Source organism: Aethalodelphis obliquidens, unplaced genomic scaffold (assembly GCF_003676395.1).
Source record: "Aethalodelphis obliquidens isolate GAN/ISIS:26980383/991018 unplaced genomic scaffold, ASM367639v1 scaffold11, whole genome shotgun sequence".
Lineage (NCBI taxonomy): Eukaryota > Metazoa > Chordata > Mammalia > Artiodactyla > Delphinidae > Aethalodelphis > Aethalodelphis obliquidens.
In genome coordinates this window covers 13269086-13290368 of record NW_020837955.1, presented here as the reverse complement: position 1 = coordinate 13290368, position 21283 = coordinate 13269086, and the positions used below count along the sequence as shown (strand labels likewise).

At 42.8% G+C, this 21283-nt stretch overlaps 1 protein-coding gene across 1 annotated transcript in view; it reads right to left on the bottom strand.

Annotated features, from left to right (window-relative positions):
* The window catches only part of PLCE1 (phospholipase C epsilon 1), a 317648-nt gene that overhangs the window by 54787 nt on the left and 241578 nt on the right, over positions 1-21283 (bottom strand). Inside the window, exons 6-13 of the mRNA XM_027112091.1 lie at positions 19266-19524; positions 16935-17140; positions 13076-13751; positions 6009-6191; positions 4981-5098; positions 4063-4219; positions 928-1050; positions 699-835 (exon numbers count right to left, since the gene is read on the bottom strand). Of these exons, the coding sequence (XP_026967892.1) occupies positions 699-835; positions 928-1050; positions 4063-4219; positions 4981-5098; positions 6009-6191; positions 13076-13751; positions 16935-17140; positions 19266-19524 (1859 nt within the window). The remainder of the gene's footprint in view (positions 1-698; positions 836-927; positions 1051-4062; positions 4220-4980; positions 5099-6008; positions 6192-13075; positions 13752-16934; positions 17141-19265; positions 19525-21283) is intronic.

Genomic DNA, 21283 nt, shown 5'->3' with positions numbered 1-21283 from the left:
ACATTTATGACTAAAGTTGAAAAAGGTCAATATTTTTAGCATAAGGACAGTATGTTTTAAAATAATTAAAAAGCAAATGCATGAAAGAGGACGGGTTTTTTTGTTTTTGCTTTTTAGTGTTTATAGTTTCCAGCAAGAACAGAAGAGAAAAATAATAGGCTTAAAATGCACGGGTGGTTATGGTAATGATGGTGGTGGTGAGTGGGATTGAGGAACTAGACATTCTGGTTTACATATTAGGAAAAATGTCCTGGATGTTCAGACAGAAGTGCTCTGCTGAGGTCATGAAAAACTCTCCTGTCAAAGGGCAGACAACTTCCACCTGGGGTTGAGTACCCACCCACCTGGAGGCACAGAAGAGACTGGTGGTTCCCAACTGGGATATGCCACATACCTTGTGGACTTTTGGAAGTCAGTGGGAAAGGTTTTTAGTTGTCAGAATGACTGGGAGGTTCTATTGGTGAAATATTCTGGAATCCATGGACAGACCCACACAGTGATGAATTTCCTTGTCCAAAATGCTAATGATACCCTATCCCCTGACACCTCCATTAGAAAGATAATTCTCTAAGCATTTCACAATGCTCCAGGTAGCAGCATGCCATGTGGGACAGGCTAAGGGCTTGTGTGATTGGATCTCTAAATTTCATTTTTAGGTAGAAAGGTCTCAAAGGGAAATATTAAATTCTCGCACAAACCTAGGTCAGGCTGAAGACCACTGGTGTTTTCGTCAATGGTCAGGTTGGTGTAGAGGGGGGCCGCCGTGGAGCCGGCTCGGTCGCAGGGTACGGCATAGATGTCAAAGAGATCCTTCAGGTCCTTGCGGCTCCTCACACTGGGTGCGGGATGGAGAACATCTCACCTTTGGCATTGTTATAACAAGGTTAAGGGTCAGACAAGAAAGGCTAAGAAGAAATCCAGCCATACCTGAATGATTTGAACAGCTCAACAAACTCCACAAAACTCATGCTGCTGTCTGAAACCATGAAGCTCTGAAAGCCCTTCATTCCTCCTTTGATCCGCCCATGCCAGCTGCTGCTGCTCCAAGCACTGCAACAAAGACACGGCCTTAATGGGCAGAACTGGGACCAGTTTTGTCATTCTGCCCCAAGAGACATTCTCTGATTAGCAACATGAACAAAAACATGGACTGCAAGTCATTGAAGGTTTAGGCTCTTTTCTTTTCTTTCTAAGCATTGCTTTACTTACGTACATCTTTTCATTTCTCTCAAAATTAATCCACATTGCATCGGAAGAAGTAAAACTTTATACACTGAAACCACTTCATGTTTATAGCTTATTTAATAAGGGCACAAAGTTGAGGTTAATATCCCTCTACTAATCATAACAGTTCTTTGAAATCTCAGGTCAATGGGAGGAAAAAAACACATAAATTCAGTGGTTTTGAAGAAAAGTCATTTTAAAAAAGAGCTCCAAATTACTCAGTCATGACTTAGGGAAGATTATGCATGTTCTTTCCCATATTCTAAAATATAGAAACACATTTAAGAAGAAAATCTTGAATGTATCAAGGTCTTCTCTTTTTCCTTTCTTAACCAGTTCTTAGATGAAAACAAGGACGGGCTTTTAACGTTAATGGAAAATGTGAGTCACAAAAATATTAAGGATGGAAAGAAGCCAACTCTGCCTAGAATTATATTTGCACCTACCAAGGTTGGATGTATTTAATATAAAAATATCAGTCAACTGGGTCAAAAATTCAGTCTAGCTGTTTCACAATATTTTTTTTATTTTCTACACTGGTTCCCTGAGAGTATGAGAAATGTTTTGACTGGTTTTTGGTCAAATCAATGACTAGGATCTTTTTTTTTTTTCTTGTTTTTGCTTTTGTCTCTTATTTTTTACTTTCGAAATATTTCAAATATGTAAGAAAGTAGAGAGAATACTGTAATGAATAGCTAGTCTGTCCTCAATCCTGCCAATAGTGTTTATTCACGAAAAATTATTTTGTGTTGACATCAGAAGGTCACCTCCATTAATGGAAGAGTAATACAAATGGATAGATTTATTGTACTTTGTAGGCTTGGGTTATTGATCACCAGTGTGGTATGGGAAACAGAGGGTGGAGGTTCAGGAAGAGGAAAAAGACCCATAACAAAATGGCTTATCATTTGCATTTAAACAAGTACATTCCCTGCCTTCCTTCCTTCTGGTTCCTGGTTCAGCCTCTGTCTGTAGGCACCCATCTCCCTCTGACTTTAGGAAACTCTATCAGTCCACTTGTTCCCTTCCTAGGGCTCCGTCTTGCTCTCTCCTTGAAAAGCATTCAGGCTGACTTTTCTTCTCTTGTTTCGTCTTCTCTTTCTGGTTTAGAATACTTCGTGGGCACTGCCCCCTGTCCTTCTATGGCAGGGTCCTCTGATCTTGCATCTGGCACGGTAGTTTCTCTACTTCTACCTCTTTGGAAAGATTTTCCTCCTTTACTTTGTCCTCCCTTTTCCTGCTTATGAGTGATTGAAATAAAGGGAAAGACCACTTAATCCAAGTTCTCTGGCTATTTTATTTACCCGGGATACTGTATAGGCTGAAATATAATGTAAAGAATTCTGATTCTTTGTAGCTTTAATTTTGTTACAAACCTACAAACTGGGCTTCCCTGGTGGCGCAGTGGTTAAGAATCCACCTGCCAATGCAGGGGACACGGGTTGGAGCCCTGGTCTGGGAAGATCCCACATGCCGCGGAGCAACTAAGCCCGTGCACCACAACGACGGAGCCTGCGCTCTAGAGCCCGCGAGCCACAACTACTGAAGCCCACGGGCCTAGAGCCTGTGCTCTGCAACAAGAGAAGCCACCGCAATGGGAAGCCCGCGCACCGCAACAAAGAGTAGCCCCCGCTCGCCGCAACTAGAGAAAGCCCGAGCACAGCAACGAAGACCCGAGGCAGGCAAAAATAATAAATTAAATAAATAAATTAACCCCCCCCCCCAAAACTCCTACAAACCTCGCAAGAGTGGTATAAAGAATTCCCATGTACCTGTAACCCAGTTTCATCAAGTGTAGAAATTATGTTCATTATCATATTGTGAAAGGATGCTTCCCTTTAAAAGATGAGTCACTGTAGGGTTCTTTTCTGTAGCAAGCTTCCCAGGAAGAGAGGAAGGGGGTAGGAGGTGTGTGTGTGTGTGTGTGTGTGTGCACGCGCACGTGTAAAATTAACGTTTCTAAAGCCAATATCTGTACAGACTCACTTCCTTCTCCCATTCCTCTGTTTGACGAAGTAAAGAATGTCTGTCTTATCATAGTTCTGTCTGGAATCTTTGCATTTCTTAAACTTTAGTATGGGGCTGAGGGAGATGATGTGGCATTCTGATTCCTTTGAAAGACTTTCATTTTAATAATATTTCTTCTGAGAGGGTAACTGTTGTTTCAAATCTGTAACTTGCATGGACCTTACAAAATAATTTACACCAATACCAGCTAAACCTATCTAACTTGCTGTAAGACATTCACTTCTCTAGACATGTATATCTCATACATGACAAGAGTGTGAAACATATTTCACCTATTAGCAAAGGGTCAAGCTGCTTCCATTAAAACTTAATGTCTTCTTCGTTTAGAGCAGTGCTATCCAATAAAACTTTCTGCAATGATAGAAATGTTCTTTATCTGCACTGTTCAGTACAGTAGACACCAGCCACTGGTAGCTATGGAACACTTTTAATGTGGCTAGCATGACTGAGGAACTGAATTTGAAATTTTATTTAAATTAATTAAAATTCGAATTTAAATAGCCACTTAACATTTTTTCCCTGTGGCCAGCAGCTGCTATATCAGTGCAGATTTAGAGACTCACAGCTCAGATTTTGTTACTGCTACTGATCTTTGTCAAAAAATGAGAAGCAGTTATAGTGATATGAGAAGGTAGGAATACAAAATCAAGAAAATTAGGACCTTTAAAAAAATTGGGGGTTTTCCGTTTTAATGTGATTGTTAAGTCAAAATTAGAGATAGTCTTTCTGTAGAGCACTGGGAGAGGATGCCCTTCTACACAACCTGAAGGGTGTGAAGGGTCCTTCTGTTTTGTCATGTTAAGGCCCCACCTGGACGGGCTCTTGTTTGAAGAAGACAGCACAGGGGAGGACACTGGCCTGATGGGAGATGACGTCCCGGCAGCCAAGTTAGGGGACCCAGCCGTGGTCAAAGAGTGGGCTCTTCTGGAAGGGAGAGGGTTAGGAGGGCTCGTGATGGCGTTCACCTCTGTGAGGGTGAGAGACAGAAAAGAGACAATGACTGTGATTATACTTGCCCTCAGAAATCAAATGAAAACCAAAGATGCTTCTGAACGCCTGAGGAAATCAATCCATGCAGGTAATTAATGTACAAGAAGCATCAAAATATTCTGGTGGGTTCTCAGTCCTGGCTACACATCAGAATCATCTGGGGAGTGGGACTTCACTGGCGGTCTAGTGGTTAGGACTCTGTGCTTCCACTGCTGGGGGCATGGGTTCAGTCCCTGGTTGGGGAACTAAGATCCCACATGCTGTACAGCCAAATAGATAAATAAATAAACAAATAATGAGTAAATGGTAAAAATTAAAAAAAAAAAAGAATCATCTGGGGAACTTAAAAAGTGCATAGATGTCCAGGTCCCAGACAGAGAGCGTCTAAATCAGTTGGGCTGGGGTGTGGCATCCAGGTATTTTTTAAAAGCTCTGATATCCAGCCAGGGGATAAGAATCACTGGTCTAATCTATCAACTTGTATCTTTTATACCTAATATTCCTTGTCAGTAATAGCAAGTTACTTAATGAGAATTTTCTTCTTAATTACACTTGTGTTTGCAAACTTGTATTTGCAGAAATACCTCTTGGGTTCCATCATCTAGTGAAACACAAAGGTAAGTATATAATGTGATAAAGAGTTTTGTTAAGAATGCCCACAATATATAAATCACAATTTAAAACCAAATGCATACATTTTCCCATTAAAAATTCTCAGATGTAAAGACGCTGCTTTACCTGATTCTTCTTGTTCATTAATTTCTTGAGGGTCAGAACCACTCCGGCTCCGACACTCTTTGTGCATTTTGGCTTTGCGGGTGGCCATCTCGTCATCGGTGGCCTCTCCACTCTCACCCTGGGAACACAAAACTCACATCGTTTCTCATTCTGTATTTCTCTCCCATCTCTGCTTAGTTCAGGTGGGTCCGTATTTTCTCACTGACCCACGTTCGATACCACCTCCACCTGACAAAAATAGTAAAGACCTATGTGAAGGCTGACCAGCTATTCTCGTGTTATGTTTATCCCATGTGTTCTTCACTAAAATGCAGCACTCCTCTGGGGAGGGTGACAAGAGGAGGAATAAGACCCCTGGAATCTGTGTAGAGGCAGAGTTATGAAGCAGACAAAGTTCAACTTAGGCATCAACATATGTCTTAGGTCTCCCGTACGCAAAGACTGGGATTCCTTCTAGTTAACCATGAAGAAAATATATTATCATGTTACAGTAAGAATATAAATAATGTAATATATAATATATAGTGATACATATATATATCTGGGTAAAAAACAAAACATAAAATTTACCATCTTAACCATTTTTAAGTGTATAGTAGAGTACTGTTAACTATTTGTACCTTGTGAAACAGATCTCTAGAACTTTCTCATCCTGCAAAACTGAAACTCTTTGAACAGCTCCCCTTGTCCCCTTCCCCTTCCCCCCTGGCAACTGCCATTCAGCCCCATATTTTCCTTCTCTCTGCTCCCACAGCACTTTGCAGACAGCTTGACAGTGACTCTTATTTAGATCTCACTGTGTTTGTTAACATCTCTGTGTCCCTCTACGGACCTTGAATTTTCCCTGGTGCTGACTCAGTTCCTATCACTGGGCGTGGCATCCAGGAGGTGGTTGGTAAGCTCTTGGGTTTCATTTGTTTTACACCTCATCTTGACCCCAAGCCAAATGACCTAAGGTAGTTTATGGTCATGTAGACCATACAATGGTCCTGGAATACTGGGGTTAATGCTTAATAAATAAACTCTACCCTCATAAGGATTTTCTTCTTTTTCTTGGCGGTGCTTATACCCAAGGTGTTGTTTCTCTGCATGTTGGGCTTATCAGCACTCTTTGCTGATGTCCCGGGACTGGGGTTTCGAGTACTCCATCGTCTGCCGCCAAACAACTCCACAGCGTGAGCCAAAGTTGGGCCTTCGTATCGTCCATCCTCCTGTAAAACAACCACATTCTGAACACATAAGGAAAGAGCGAGCAATGGGGAAGTAAATACATTAACAGCTTCCCATAAGTTCCCAGAGGTGGAGGAGAATAGGCTGTCACCGAAGAATAACATCTGGCCATGCAAGTGGCTGTTTTCTAACTGTCAGAACTCTCTGTTGGGGATTTCATCATGTCCCCTGTTGTCCTGGTCACACCCTGCTGAGTTCCAGTGATGTGCTTTAATAGGGCCACGTTCAACTGGGATTAACAAAAAAATTTCCCTTCCCAGTTTCAGAGGTTATGTTCCAGAATCATCACTGCAGGCAAATTCATTAAGATGTACTTTGCAGATCTGGGCTTTGGAGGACTTGGAGGGTGTACATGTGTGTACGAATCTATTTAAGTAAAATCAAGTTCTATTTGCTATTGCATCACTCCAGTGTATTTTCACCTAGTTCGATGCTTGGGACAGTCTGACTTGAAGTCGGAGTAGATGGAGCACACAAAATTCACTTTGGAGGGCTCTGGGAACACCTTGAATAGTTGAGCTGCCAACCTCGTTTTTTTTTTCTTTGTTGGATAATTTTTTAATAAAATGAGGTGCACACCACTGATATTAAGAATGGCATATGCGCAAAACGAAACAACCCTTTTTGGCTAATGGCTGGAGAAGGAAGAAAAAGCATGAGAAATGGAGCAGCCATCCTCTTGAGTGATGGATATCCAAGGATAGAGAGCCCAGGGGACTCAGAGCACCATGCATATTATGATGTTGTGAGCAGCAAAAACATACTCAGTGGGTAGGTGATGGTTTATAATAGCTGCTGCTTGTAAGGCAACTCTGTGTAACATGCATTGAGTATCAGTAGGGATTCATTAATCTGTATTGATTAATGAATGAGTAATTCCTCCTGATTAATGATCAGTTGTCAACAATTCTCCTTATAAGTCAGGAAACTCAGTTAATAAAAATACAAAAAGGTCACATATAAATTAAAAACAATACTGATGATATTTCACAGGTTGTAGAAAAGGTACCTCTTAAAATTAATTTCCATTTACTATCTTTACTTTCTGCAAATTTTTAAGGTTAGTCTTCCTTTGCAATTCCAAAGAAGTGCTTGTAAATAGATTTTGCTTTGTTGTAGATAATATGCAAATGATAAAGAGGCTGTACGTGTGTGTACGCGCGCGCGTGCACGCTTGCTCCTTCATCCTAATGTTCAATGACTATCTGATTTTATGACTTGAGTTGTGACCTCCCACTTCCTGCATCCTGTTATGGATCCCAGCATGCTGAGTAACTTGGATACTTGATGATCTTTTGAATGACATTTGATGAAACCTTTTAGTGACCTTTTGTCGTGGATATTTGTGATTTATGCCTGCTTATGGATCATTTCTCTTTTCTCTAACCATACCCCAATTTTATTTGATCTCTTTTTCACTAGATATAGTCTTGGGTCTATCAATCAAAGGGGAACAGCCTCCCTTGATCAATGGTTGGTACCGGATCCAAATAAGCCAATCAGAATTTCTGTCCCTGGAAAATGAATCTTGAATGCAGTGATACAGAGCATGAAAATGCTTGGAGATGATTCCACCTGGTGCAGGCCTGCTGAAGAGAGTCCCTGATAACAAGTCACTACAACTGGCTCCAAAGTGGAATAAACAATTCATGACACAATTTCACAAATAGATGTTAACTACCTTATTGCATAACATACTCTGAAAGAAACCTTGTAAAATTTTTATCTATGGGTTTTAAATAACACATCTTTAAGCATTTAATAGACCCCTTCATTAAAATTTACAAGTTCTGCTCTGCAAAAGACACTGTCAAGAGAGTTAGAAGACAAGCCACAGACCGGGAGAAAATATCTGCAAAGGAATATCTGATGGTCTGTTATCCAAAATATACAAAGAAATCTTAAAACTCTACAATAAGAAAATAAACAACCCGATTAAAAAAATGGGCCAAAGACCCTAACAGACACCTCACCAAAGCAGATGGCATACAGATGGCAAATAATCACATGAAAAGATGTTCCATATCATATGTCATCAGGGAAATGCGAAATGAAACAAGAAACCACTACACACCTATTAGAATGGCCAAAATTGAGAACACTGACAACACCAAATGCTGGTGAGGTTGTGGAGCAACAGGAACTCTCATCCATTGCTGGTGGAAACGCAAAATCATACAGCCACTTGAGAAGGCAGTTTGGTTTCTTACAAAACTAAACACACTGTTACGGTATGATCCAACAATCACACTCCATGGTATTTACCCAAATGAGTTGAAAACTTATGTCCACACAAAAACCTGACCATGGATGTTTACACCAGCCTTATTCATAATTGTCAAAATTTGGAAGCAACAAAGAAATCCTTTAGTAGGTGAATGAATGAATAATCTGTGGTCCACCCAGACAATGGAATTTCATTCAGAATAAAAAGAAAGCTATTAAGCTACAAGAAGACAGGGAGGAAACTTGCATGCATATTACGAAGTGAAAGAAACCAATCTGAGAAGGCTACATATTGTATGATTCCAACTATATGACATTCTGATAAAGGCAAAACTATGGAGACAATAAAAAGATCAGTGGTTGCAGGGGACTGGGGGAAGGGGTGGGGGTGGAGTGGGAGAAAGAGATAACAGGCAGAGCACACAGGATTTTTAGGGCAGTGAAAATGCTCCATTTAAGGGGCTTCCCTAGTGGCGCAGTGGTTGAGAGTCTGCCTGCCAGTGCAGGGGACACGGGTTCGAGCCCTGGTCTGGGAGGATTCCACATGCCGTGGAGCAACTAGGCCCGTGAGCCACAACTACTGAGCCTGCGCGTCTGGAGCCTGTGCCCCGCAACAAGAGAGGCCGCGATAGTGAAGGGCCCGCGCACTGCAATGAGGAGTGGCCCCCGCTCGCCGCAACTAGAGAAAGCCCTCGCACAGAAACGAAGACCCAACACAGCAAAAATAAATAATGTTCCATATAATATTATAGTGATGGATATATGTCAAGAAATATTTGCACAAGCCCACAGAATGTACAGCACCAAGAGTGAACTCTAAGGTAAATTATGGACTTTGAGTGATTACGATGTGTCAACATAGGTTCATCCTTTGTAAAGAATGTACCATTCTGGTGAGTGATGTTGATAATGGGGGTGCCATGCAGGCATGGGGGCAGGAAGTTTATGGGAAATCTCTGTACCTTCCTTTCAATTTTATTATAAACCTAAAACTGCTCTAAAAAATAAAATCTTTAATATAAAAATTTAATAGATCCATTACCATGTACATAAAAAAGAATCAGCCTCCACTGCTTTGGCTTTTCTAAATTCAGAACAGGTCAACGTGTGCCAAGCTTTACTTTTAATGGAAATATTTTAGGCCTGGAAAAGGCAGGATGCTTTCGTTTAATCTTTAAAGGAGACTCTCTGGGAACTAAAATGTAGTTTGAATCTTTCTTTCGTTTTATACAAAACAATAAACTTGTTTAGGATAGGTGAAATATGTCCTTCTATTTTTAATTTGGGAGAAGGACTATTGTGAGTGAAGGTTCATTCTCAGTTTTAGAAAACAGTTCATGTGGAAGTTGAGGATTAGGAAATTAATTCCTTAAAAAATATTCATGCACTTTTAACCCAGCAAATCTTTGCATATGATATCTTAAAGACTGTGAAACTAATCTAATTCTTTAAATAGATCCCATTTTTTCCCTTAAAGATAGCCAGAATCTGTTTCTGTTGCTTACAATCAAAGAAGTTTACTGATAATCCTGTGTATAACCTTCTCAGCTTCCCAGAGATCTTTCCAAGTATATGAGTTCCCAAGCTCTGCCCATGATAACCTTGAGCCAAAGCTCATGATACCAGCCTTTCCTCCACACCCCACACGGAATCTCAGCAGAGTTTACTTTTTTTTTTTTTTTTTTTTTGTGCGGAACGCGGGCCTCTCACAGTTGTGGCCTCTCCCGCTGCGGAGCAACAGGCTCCGGACGCGCAGGCTCAGCGGCCATGGCTCACGGGCACAGCCGCTCCGCAGCATGTGGGATCTTCCCGGACCGGGGCACGAACCCGTGTCCCCTGCATCGGCAGGCGGACTCTCAACCACTGCGCCACCAGGGAAGCCCAGAGTTTACTTTCTTTTACTTTCCTGTATTCCTAGGCTTCATTACAAATGTCACTATTTCTTCTTGTCTTTTGCTTTATCTCCTGCTACTATTGCCATTAGATCAATTTACATTTACTAGTACTAAAATACTTATATTTGCAAGTAACCGTGCAAACATTCATCACACAAAAGGACTCTTATGTCAGAAAGATTATTTTCTATATAAGCTCTTCCCAAACTGGGGATAAACAGATACACTTATAGGGCTGTTAACAGAAGTTTGGAAGAAATCAAGACTTTTCACACATTTCTTTACTTTATAGATACATTTAAGTAGGTTTCGGTTGTACTCTGAGACTTCTCAGAGCTTTAAATGTGCTAAGTCGTATTATAAGTCAGACAAGCGGGGCATTTATTTAGCATGATGCCTGTTTGACCTTTTGTTCTCCAAGTACGAAATTAGCATCTTTTTGATGTTTCCTGAGACCATTTGGGAACTGGTCTATTTGATGGGAAAATGAGTAGTCCGTTGACCTTTTTCACTTTAAAAGAAAGAAAGAAAGAAAGAAATCTTGAGTGTCTAAGACTGTTGCCTGTCCTAGGCAGCTCATGTAGTACATTGTTTTGAGGAATAATGTCACCTGTGTGTTCAGAAGTGACTGAGGTATATTGGAGCTATTTTGCTGTTACACTGTGATGACTTGGTTCCACACGGGGTGGAGCGGTGGGGGCTGGGAGATAGGAAGGGGTGTAGCTGTGTTTGCAACTGTGCTCCAAGTCATTTCCTCTGTCTCTGCTCTTACCTCTTCTCATCAGACCATTGTTCATGGTCTCAGCTGGTGCCTTCTTCAGCACAAACTGAAGGTTGCCAGGTTAAATGAGAAACTAAGTAGACCTTATATGTTAATTCAGTTACTTTATGCTATAACATGGGGAGGGAAACAAATGGAGCAAATAAACCACATAGGCTTTGTGACAGTGATTGTAATTGAGCCCAAAGATTTTGGTTTATGCCCAGCTTGAATGGATTTTCATGATTCTAGAAGGCTGAGAAATGACTGTAATTGAAAATCAAGGGACTTCCCTGGTGGCGCAGTGGTTAAGAATCTGCCTGCCAATGCAGGGGACACTGGTTTGAGCCCTGGTCGGGGAGGATCCCACATGCTGCAGAGCAACTGAGCCCATGTGCCACAACTACTGAGCCTGCGCTGTAGAGCCCGCGAGCCACAGCTACTGAGCCTGCGCGCCTAGAGCCCGTGCTCTGCAACAAGAGAAGCCACTGCAATGAGAAGTCTGTGCACCGCAACGAAGAGCAGTCCCCACTCACTGCAACTAGAGAAAGCTCACGTGCAGCAACAAAGACCCAATGCAGCCAAAAATATAAACAAATAAATAAATAAATTTATGAAAAAAAAAAGAAAATCAATATTGATAATAGCTCCTGAAGACCTTTCTTCCAAGCAGCTGGCAGCACTGAGAGCTCCCTGTGGAATAGACAGGAAGCAGGTATTTTGGTTTCCATTTTAGATGAGTTAACTAAAACTGGCTTTGCGCAGTGCAGCATAATCGTGTGTATAGGTCTATGTGCTTATTAAGTCATTAATCAAGTTAGTTATTCAGGATATCATCTCTATCATAAGTACTGCATGGATGTGGGAAAAGGGGAAAGAAGGGGTCCTATATGTGCCTCTACTAACATTCCAGAGAGGAAGATGTTTTTACTTGTCAGAAACATGTTAGCACTGTGAAAAGTGCATGAAATCAGTCATTTGAGTAATTTAAATCATACTTCTATTTGTTCTGTGACACTAGTAGAAAAGATAATTCCCCCCGTCCCCAATAGACAGAAAAGCATAGCAAAGAAAAACGGAATACTTTGTACAACTCATTTGACAACACCACTAACAGTGTCACCTTGTAGTGGGGTTTATGACTCAGTTTCCGAGCAATCTCTGCCCTCCTTCCTCCACAAGTGTGCTACTCTGGTTATGCCTGTGTCTCTTCTCACCACCTCACTCAGCCCAGGCCTCCTGCCACCCTTAGCTGGAGTGTCAAAGTACCTGATAATTTAGGGTTAATGAAAAACTCGCTCAGTTTAACCTGCGACTGTGAGAAACCGCCTCCTAAGAGCTGCTGCCACTACAAATCTGGTTTGGAAGAACTCTAGGTATGAGTTTATCTCACATTTGGGAAAGTTTCTTTTAACCTTAAAAGTCCTACAGTTCAGCAGCAATACACAGCAAGTTAAATAACCCTCCTAGGGTCACGGAGCACATTAGAAGATGAAACAGGATTTCAATTTCCAAAGTGAAGGTTTCCAATGTATCAGCTAGTCCCTAATTAATAATAAAAGCATTCATATACAATGATTTCCATTTTCACTTTGAGTAAGTGAAAATGCTTATATTAACTTGTTTCTTTCCAGATGTGAGACGTACAATGACCACAGTCACTGTTTTCGTACAAAATAATAATAGGACCTACTATGAGCCAGACACTATTCTTTATACCTATGAATTTACATTATGGCTTTACACATATTAACTCAGTTAAAGCCCACAGTCACCCTATGAATAGGTATCATTATTATTCTCACTTCATAGATGAGAAACTGAGGCACAGAGACTTAAATAAAGGCTGTTCCACATCACTCAGGTAGGAAGTGACAGAGCTGGGAGAATGAACTTTGGTGGTCTAGTTGTCCAGTGTGTCTTTATAACAATTATATCTGGAGAATTACACCACTGAGGAGAGAGGGAAGGCCGTACCCCTTACCTGGTAGAGGCTGACGTATTGTTTCCGCAGCCACTGCTGTCTTTGGTCAGGGAACTTCCTCATCTTTCTCACAGCTCTCGTGAGTTCCAACAATCCACTGAAGAGCATTTTAGCTGTGTGCTTTGGTGCCACGAAGTGCAATAATCTATTGTCCGTGGTCTGAAGCCCGTAGAGCAGTGTCACACCAGTCTCTGAGAGAGACATGTTACTCAGTTTGTTCTGGACACACACAGTGTGTATATCAATGCCAGGGTGTCCCATGTACACAGCCTTTGCTGAAAACATATCCAAGACCCCCTCTGCCAGGCCACTTAATCCAGCATTGCCCAGTAATGGGAATTTGCCAGGCTCGGATGTGTTACCGAGCACACCAAGTTTTGCTTTAGCACTGGCTGGGGAAGCAGTGGTGGGCTTTGTCCAGGTCAAGGTGCTATTGTCAGGCTGAAGCTGGAGGAAGCAGCGGGCAGAGAGGTGCATGTCCTGGTCATAGTGGATGACCGTGGCCCCCTGCAGCAGGAATTGGTGCACATCAGCTTGGATGGACAGCACGTACCACGGGATGAGCTCTGTCCCATGGTCAAAGGCCTTCTGTGGCTCTTCTGTTCCGTGAGGGTCGCATTCTTGGGGCTCCTCAAAGATGTCATTTTCAGAATCCAACAAATCTCCAATTATAAACCTGACAGAAAGGGATACAAATTTGGTCTGTCTTATAATCAGAAGTGAGAACAACAAAAAGCTTTCACTGACACTGGACACCATTTTTAATTCCACTATGAATTCAAATTAGCATAGAAAATATGAAATGCTAAAAGTCACAGAGTAATTTTTTTAGCTGTATTTGAAAACCTTATATTTAACAATATGTCTGACCAAAGGCTTAAAGAAAGGAACTGCTAGATCAGTTACTGCATTTTTAAAGATTTTTTTTGATGTGGACCATTTTTAAAGTCTTTATTGAATTTGTTACACTATTCTTCTGTTTTATATTTTGGTTTTTTGGCTGCGAGGCATGTGGGATCTTAGCTGCCTGACCAGGGATTGAACCCGCACCCTCTGCATTGGAAGGCGAAGTCTTAACCACTAGACCGCCAGGGAAGTCCCCAGCTATTGCATTTTTTAATGTAAACAACGATAATCTTCATTATTTATTAGTTTTTCCTTTTGTGTCAGGAACTGTGTTAAATACATACATTTTTGCACTTTATTTGACCTACTTGCAAAGTAAGTTTTCTTATTTTTTTTTTAACCTATGGGGAAACTGAGGTTCAGAAGGGATGAGTAACTGCTCCAGGTTACCCAACTCAGAAGAGACCTACCCAAGGCAGGATTCTGGTCTGTCTGACCCTTTAGCCTGGGCTATTCATTACTAGGTGCGTTGCCTTCTACGTGATCATAACAAAATACAATGGGTCTAAAATAGGCAAAACAAGACTTAATAAGTGGGCCTGCGAAGTGCCTCTGCTAAAAATAAAATACAATTAGTTCAAAGGCACTCATTGGGAAATACTGTCATGGTACCAGATGAGCAAGAACAGCCCTCCTTGACTCAACCTTAGATTTTCACTGTATGCGTGTGTGCGCCTGTGTGTGCACATGTGCACATAAAGGACTTGTCTGCTTGGACAGTTTAGCACGTTGCCTTCCCTGAGTCAGGAACCTGGATTACCAGGGCCAGAAGCATCTTAGGGGGAAGGCAAGGGAGCCTTTATTGCCTCCTTTCTATTTGGCCACTTGGTAGGAACATGCCTAAGAGAGACTCATTCTCTTCGAAGCATGAGGAATTGTTACTAAGATCAAGCTTTCTGCTGTTTGATCCATAGATATCACTAGCAAAGTGGTGGATAAAACTGAGAAGGAGTTGGGTCCATACATCCCTGGGAAGGAATGTTCCCATCATCTTGAGGCAGTTGGACAGCCGACTGCCTCTTGGCAAGGCAAACAGCAGCCCTGGGCTTCTCGGACTCTCAGGCTAGATCCTGGTCCCCGAGCAAGATCCCACTACTGCTTTCAAACAGCAAGAGCTTCTTCTTCCTTGCCCCACATAAATAGATATTCTTAAGAAAGAAAAGAAATCCACAAGGGATCTCACAAACCTGATGGTCAGAATATCCTTTTCAAATCACCCACACTGGAAACACTGGAAACAACCCAAATGACCAGCAACAATAAAATGTATAAATAAAATTTGAAGTAATTCATACAACACAATCCTGCACAGCAATGAAAATGAACATGCAATGGCTGGCTGCCTGCAACAACATGGACAAATCTTAAGCAAGACATACAGGCATATATCCTCTATGATTACATTAATATAAATTTCAAAACCAGGGAAAACTATACTATATTGTTTATATTAGAGAGACACAATAGTGGCAAAGTTATAAAGAAAAGCAGGATGTACTATCATACAATCACAGCAGTGAACTTTTCTTTAGGGAGAGAGGTGGTGACATAATTGAGAAGGGAAACAAGGGGTTTGTGGGTGCTGACAATGTTTTCACTCTGGGTGGTAGTTACACATGCATTCACTTGAAACTATTCAAAAACATTAGTTTTTTTTTAAAAAAAAATTTAATTTTAGAATAGTTTTAGATTTGTAGAGAAATTGCAAAGACAGTGTACCCCACATCCAGTTTTCCCTATTATTAACATCTTACATTAAGGGTGGTATATTTGACACAATTCATGAACCAATACTGTGATACATTATTATTTATTAAAGTCTATACTCTGTTTAGATTTCCTTAGTTTTTTACCCATTTGCCTTTTCTGTTCCAGGATTCCATCCAGGAATCCGTATTTCATTTAACCATATTTCTTTATGTTTCTCAGACTTTCTCAGTTTCTCAGACTTTCCTTGTTTTTGATGGTCTCGACAGTTTTGAGGAGCAGTGGTCAGGCATTTTGTAGAATGACCATCAATTAGAATTTGCCTGATAATTTTCTAATTTTCTCATAATTATTCTGGGGCTCTGGGTTCTGGGGAGGAAGACCACAGAGGTAGAGTGCCATTTTCATCACACCATATTCAGGGAACATACTATCAACACGACTTACTCTGTTGATGTCGACCTGGCTGAGGTAGTGCTGGTCATGTCCACTGCAAAGTTACTTTAAAAAAAAAAAGAACTCCGTTCTACACTGTAATCTTTGGAAGGAATTCACTGCGTGCAGCCCACACTTAAGGAATTCTGCTCTACCTTGTAGAGGGTGGAGTGTATACATAAGTTATTTGGAATTCTTCTGCATGGGAGATTTGTCTCTTCTTCCCTATTTGTTTGTTTATTTATCATTTACGTATATGGACTCATGAATATTTATATAATACTTTGGGTTATAATCTAATACTACTTCATTTTGTTGCTCAAATAGTTCCAGCTGGCAATCGGGAGCTCTTTCAGTTGGCTCTTGTGGTTCTTTGACATAACCTCATTATTTTGTTTTTTTTTTCTCAGCACTTCTTTAGTTTTTGGCACAAGATGCTCCAGGCTCATCTTGTGTATTTCCTGTCCCAGTCCTAGAATCAGCCATTTCTCCAAGAAGCTTTGCTTTCTTTCACTGAAAAATGTTATTGGAAATCAAAATTTGGGTGCTAGGTGCAAATCCACTCTTTTTTATGCATTTTTTTTTTTGCGGTACGCGGGCCTCTCACTGTTGTGGCCTCTCCCGCTGTGGAGCACAGGCTCCAGACACACAGGCTCAGGGGCCATGGCTCACGGGCCCAGCCGCTCCGCGGCATGTGGGATCTTCCCGGACCGGGGCACGAACCCGTGTCCCCTGCACCGGCAGGTGGACTCTCAACCACTGCGCCACCAGGGAAGCCCGAGCATCCCAATTTTTAAAATGTAAAACTTACTGCCATCGGGCTTTATCCTTCAAGGAATTTTTCCTAGCGCTGCTCCCCTCACTGGGGCTGTCCTCCTCTTCTGTCTCCAGACTTCGACTGCAGCTTCTGATGATCTGAAAGATGCTGTTGACGGTGGACTCCTTCTCTGAATTCTTTAAGCCATTCTGTCCCACTCGTTGTAAGAAATTATCTTGTCCACTATAATCGGCTACAAACTACAGAAAAATATATTGAGGATTTGTGATTGCAACTTCACATACTACATCTAAATAACCTACTTAGCTAGGGAAACGAAATCGTAACAGTCATAAATAATGGCATTTGTGCCTATTTTACTGGGGGAAAGAAAACCTCCAGGAAAAACACTTTTTTCCTTTCACCGCATGAAATACCAAAAGTCACTCTTGTTTCCACTAAGACAACATTAGTCCCGCTAGGAATCAACACTCCACTTTGAATTTACAACATAAAAAGCAATATTATTTCAAGGGTTCCCTAGGGAGAAGATAAGCCACTTTACAGAGGAAGGACAGGGTTATTTTATCCTTGTAGTGAAATTGAGAAAAACCATGACAAAAGTGTATTATTCTATGGAACTGGATAAAATTACTGAGGCCCAAGGAAATGATGCAGAAAGGGGGACATTTTGCTTTATTTATTTCCCATACATCTTACGGTATAACACAGAGGCTTCCTGCTGGTTTATAAGCTCTTATTGTCTGTATTTGTGATCAGGAAGTTTCTCCCATCAGAAGTCAGAGTGAGACAGGCTGGGACCTAGGACCCTTTGCTGCAGTGATGGGACCTGGGACCCTTTGCTGCAGTGATGGGACCTGGGACCCTTTGCTGCAGTGCTGGGACAGGGGACCCTTTGCTGCAGTGCTGGGACCGGGGACCCTTTGCTGCAGTGCTGCAGTGCTTGCACCTGGACACACCTCTCCTCCAGCAACAAAATGCAAAGAAACTGTACAGGACTAAAAATAACCGGATGCATGCACAGTTGGGGCAAATTCTAGACCCAAAAGATACAAAGAGACCAAAAAAACCCAACTGCCACTTTTGAAGAGTGGGGAGCAAAAGCAGGGTACTGAGCATGCCCCATGCACACAGCACCACGAGAGGGGTTGGCAAAACACCTAAGCCACCCATCTGGACCGACCCCTGGACACATGCCTACCCTCACCCCATATAAGGAACAAGCTCTCCCCAGCCCCGCTCAGGGAGCTGCAGCAGGGGCCCCAATAAAGCCTTGCCTGAATTTCTTGTCTGGCCTCTAGTCAATTTCTATTGGCTGGGGAAGGCCAAGAACCCTGGTCGGTAACAAGAGGGGCAGCTAGGCCATGAGATAGGGTGTTCCTGCCTTCTGAGACATGAGGGAGGCGGTGTGGGTGCAGCTTTGGGGGGCTTGCTTTAAGCTTTCCCCTCCATTTCTTGCACTTTATCCCTCCCTCATAAGCCAGGGAGATGCAAGCCAGTAGTGCTGCCGGCACCTGTCAGAGGTTCTAAGTCTCCCTGATACCAGGCAATGCTTTTGTTCCCAGGTGACCTGGAAGAGGCTGCAGTTTTAGGAAGTTTTCCCACTGCCACTGAGAAGGGCTGTGTGTGAGTGTGAGAGTGTGTGTGTGTAAGGTCAGCAGTGGGTGCTGTCACCATGGTGAGAATGACTCTAGATTTCGGTGTGGGACTTCCAGGTATGGGACTCCTCAAAATTCTCTGTAAAGTTCCCCCCTTTTAGTCCCTTCTATCGTTTCTAAACACTATATAAGAGATTTCCATATCTTCTTCCATTTCTCAATGCCCTTCTCTCCAATGCCCAATGCTCTGTGTCCAAGCTCTGTGGTCTTCTCCATGCTGGGGGTCAGGAATGAGAAGCAATGGGCTGGGGGGAACGGAGGCAGTGCGATCAGGAGCCCAGAGCTCATCCTTAGAAGACGTACCAGATTCCCACAAAGGAGGAAAGGAAGGCAGTATTGACTTCCCTTTAGTCTTTCTTCCACTGATCCAGAAAAGTTACCACTATCGCTTGACTTCTCGTATCCCCTGCACCCAGACATTCCCACCCAATAAGAGAGAAGAAAACCCCATCAACCTTTAAAAAAAAATCAGGAAACAATACCCATTTGCACTTGTACTTTCACACTGCCCCATTAAAGCTAACTTAATATTAAGCCCCAGCAGCGTTAGTTGGCATTCTTTTCTCTGGAACGTTCAAGGACCTATTACCCAACACAACAGTGACAACTGATAACCCTGGGCTCAGAAAGGTCTCTCTTCTGGCTTTAGTGAGGGACAAGCCAGGCGGCAACAACGACTCACCATAAGGATTTTGAAAGGCCTCACCTCTAGAGTTTCTTCTTGGGAATTGTACCTCGGGCAAAGCTTCATGAGGCCAGAGGCTCCATCAAGCACCTCACAGAGCTCCTTCAGAAACACCCCACAGAACGGAACCACCTTACAGCCGGGGATGTGCAGCGCCCGAGTCACCACCTTCCTGTACTCGCAGGAAGATTCATGCTGGGCCATGGCGTCCTTCAGGCTTCTCATCGTCTCCAGGTCAGACTGGTCCATAAACTGCCACATTTTTAAAACTTTTCTTGACCTATTACAAGTCAATGACATTTTGTTTTTAGACTGAAGGAGAAATAATATAATTTACATGAAATAGCCTAAATTCCATACAAAATTCATTTTATTTCATGCTTTCTTTCTGTTTTAATATTTATTTAGGATTCCCCAAATGATGTGACTATTACTTTAATAAATTGAAACACAAAATTAAATAGGACAGATACATACAGAAATACATGTGGGGACTTCCCTGGTGGTGCAGTGGTTAAGAATCTGCCTGCTAATGCAGGGGACATGGGTTCAATCCCTGGTCCGGGAAGGTCCCACATGCCGCGGAGCAACTAAGCCTGTGTGCTACAACTACTGAAGCCCACGTGCTCTAGGGCCCGCGTGCTGCATCTACTGAGGCTGCGTGCTGCAACTACTAATGCCCACGTGCCTGCAAGTCCGTGCTCCACAACCAGAGAAGCCACTGCAATGAGAAGCCTGTGCACCTCAACGAAGAGTGGCCCCCGCTCGCCGCAGCTAGAGAAAGCCAGCGCGCAGCAACAAAGACCCAATGCAGCCAAAAAACGAACATACATGTGCAGGAGGAGTTAATTTCGGAAGGTGGGCACTGAACTTAAGTTTGAGTTTTTCTGATTTCCCAAAAGGGAAACTTCCTGGGTAATATGGTTTCTACAGGTATTTATGGAGGATCGCCCGCAGAAAATGTGTTCCATCCACTCCTCTTGAACTTTTAAATGTTATTGGATTAGGCCAGTCCCGCAGTGATACCCACGAAGCCTGTTTTGACCTCTTCTGTTGAATTGCTTCTACTGAATCCAGCTTTGACATTAAGTCACTGGTCTGTCTTGAGGGACATTATCTTAAAGTATTATTTGCAGAATAGGATGTTAAATGAGATTTTTCCTACTTTGAAATTGCTGCTGAGAACAACAGCTGACATTGAACCCCACCTTCTAAAGAGAGGCAGTGGGTTGGCACCAGGAGACCCAAACTGCTCTGCCCTCAGAGGTCTCCCACCCTCTATCAGCAGAGGAACTGGGTCTGAGCAGCCACGTAGGGAACGCTCCTTTGGAGAGGGCTGTCAGGGCACCATATGCAAGAAGGAGGAAATCACCCAAGTGCAGGGGCTTCAAGGGAACTCCATGGAGAGGCTGATCCGTGTCCCGGCAGTTTGTGGGTCAGAGACTGACTGGTGTGTGATTTGCTTGGGGAAGTCTAATGATGAGAGGCTGCCTTGAGCTGCCTGATGGCAGCATGAGGGAGAAGGTTCCAGCGGGCGTGGTTCGCATTTGCAGACTCTGGGCGGGCAAAGCGCTGGGTGTTTCTGTGAGTCAGGAATGGACTCTGAGAGTCAGTGGGGCCTGAGTTATCTTGAAAGGCCTGCCGGTGAGGTGACCTTAGTGGAAAGAGTCTGTGAGGGTAGGACTTCCAGAACTAGACACTGTAGCGGGGAGGACTGAGTAGTCAGCCAGAGGTGCACTGCCCCTTACCAGGTAACGGTGCAGGGAGGTGGCTATGGGACAGTGGGTGAAGTTAAGGCAGGTAACTAGGAAGTAACCCTGAAACCACCCCTCATGGCTCTCAGTGGGGGATCCAAGGCCAGATCACCGCTGCCCCAGTCAAGTAACACGGGCTCCCTTTACCCCTCCACCCTTCTCCTCTCCTCTCCTGCCCATTTCTTCTGCAGGGACTCTGAGTTGGAGGGAGAGGGAGAGAAAAGATAAACCATATCTTCCCACACTCCCGCAGCTTTCTGAGACTGGTTGGGCTGCAAAATTGGG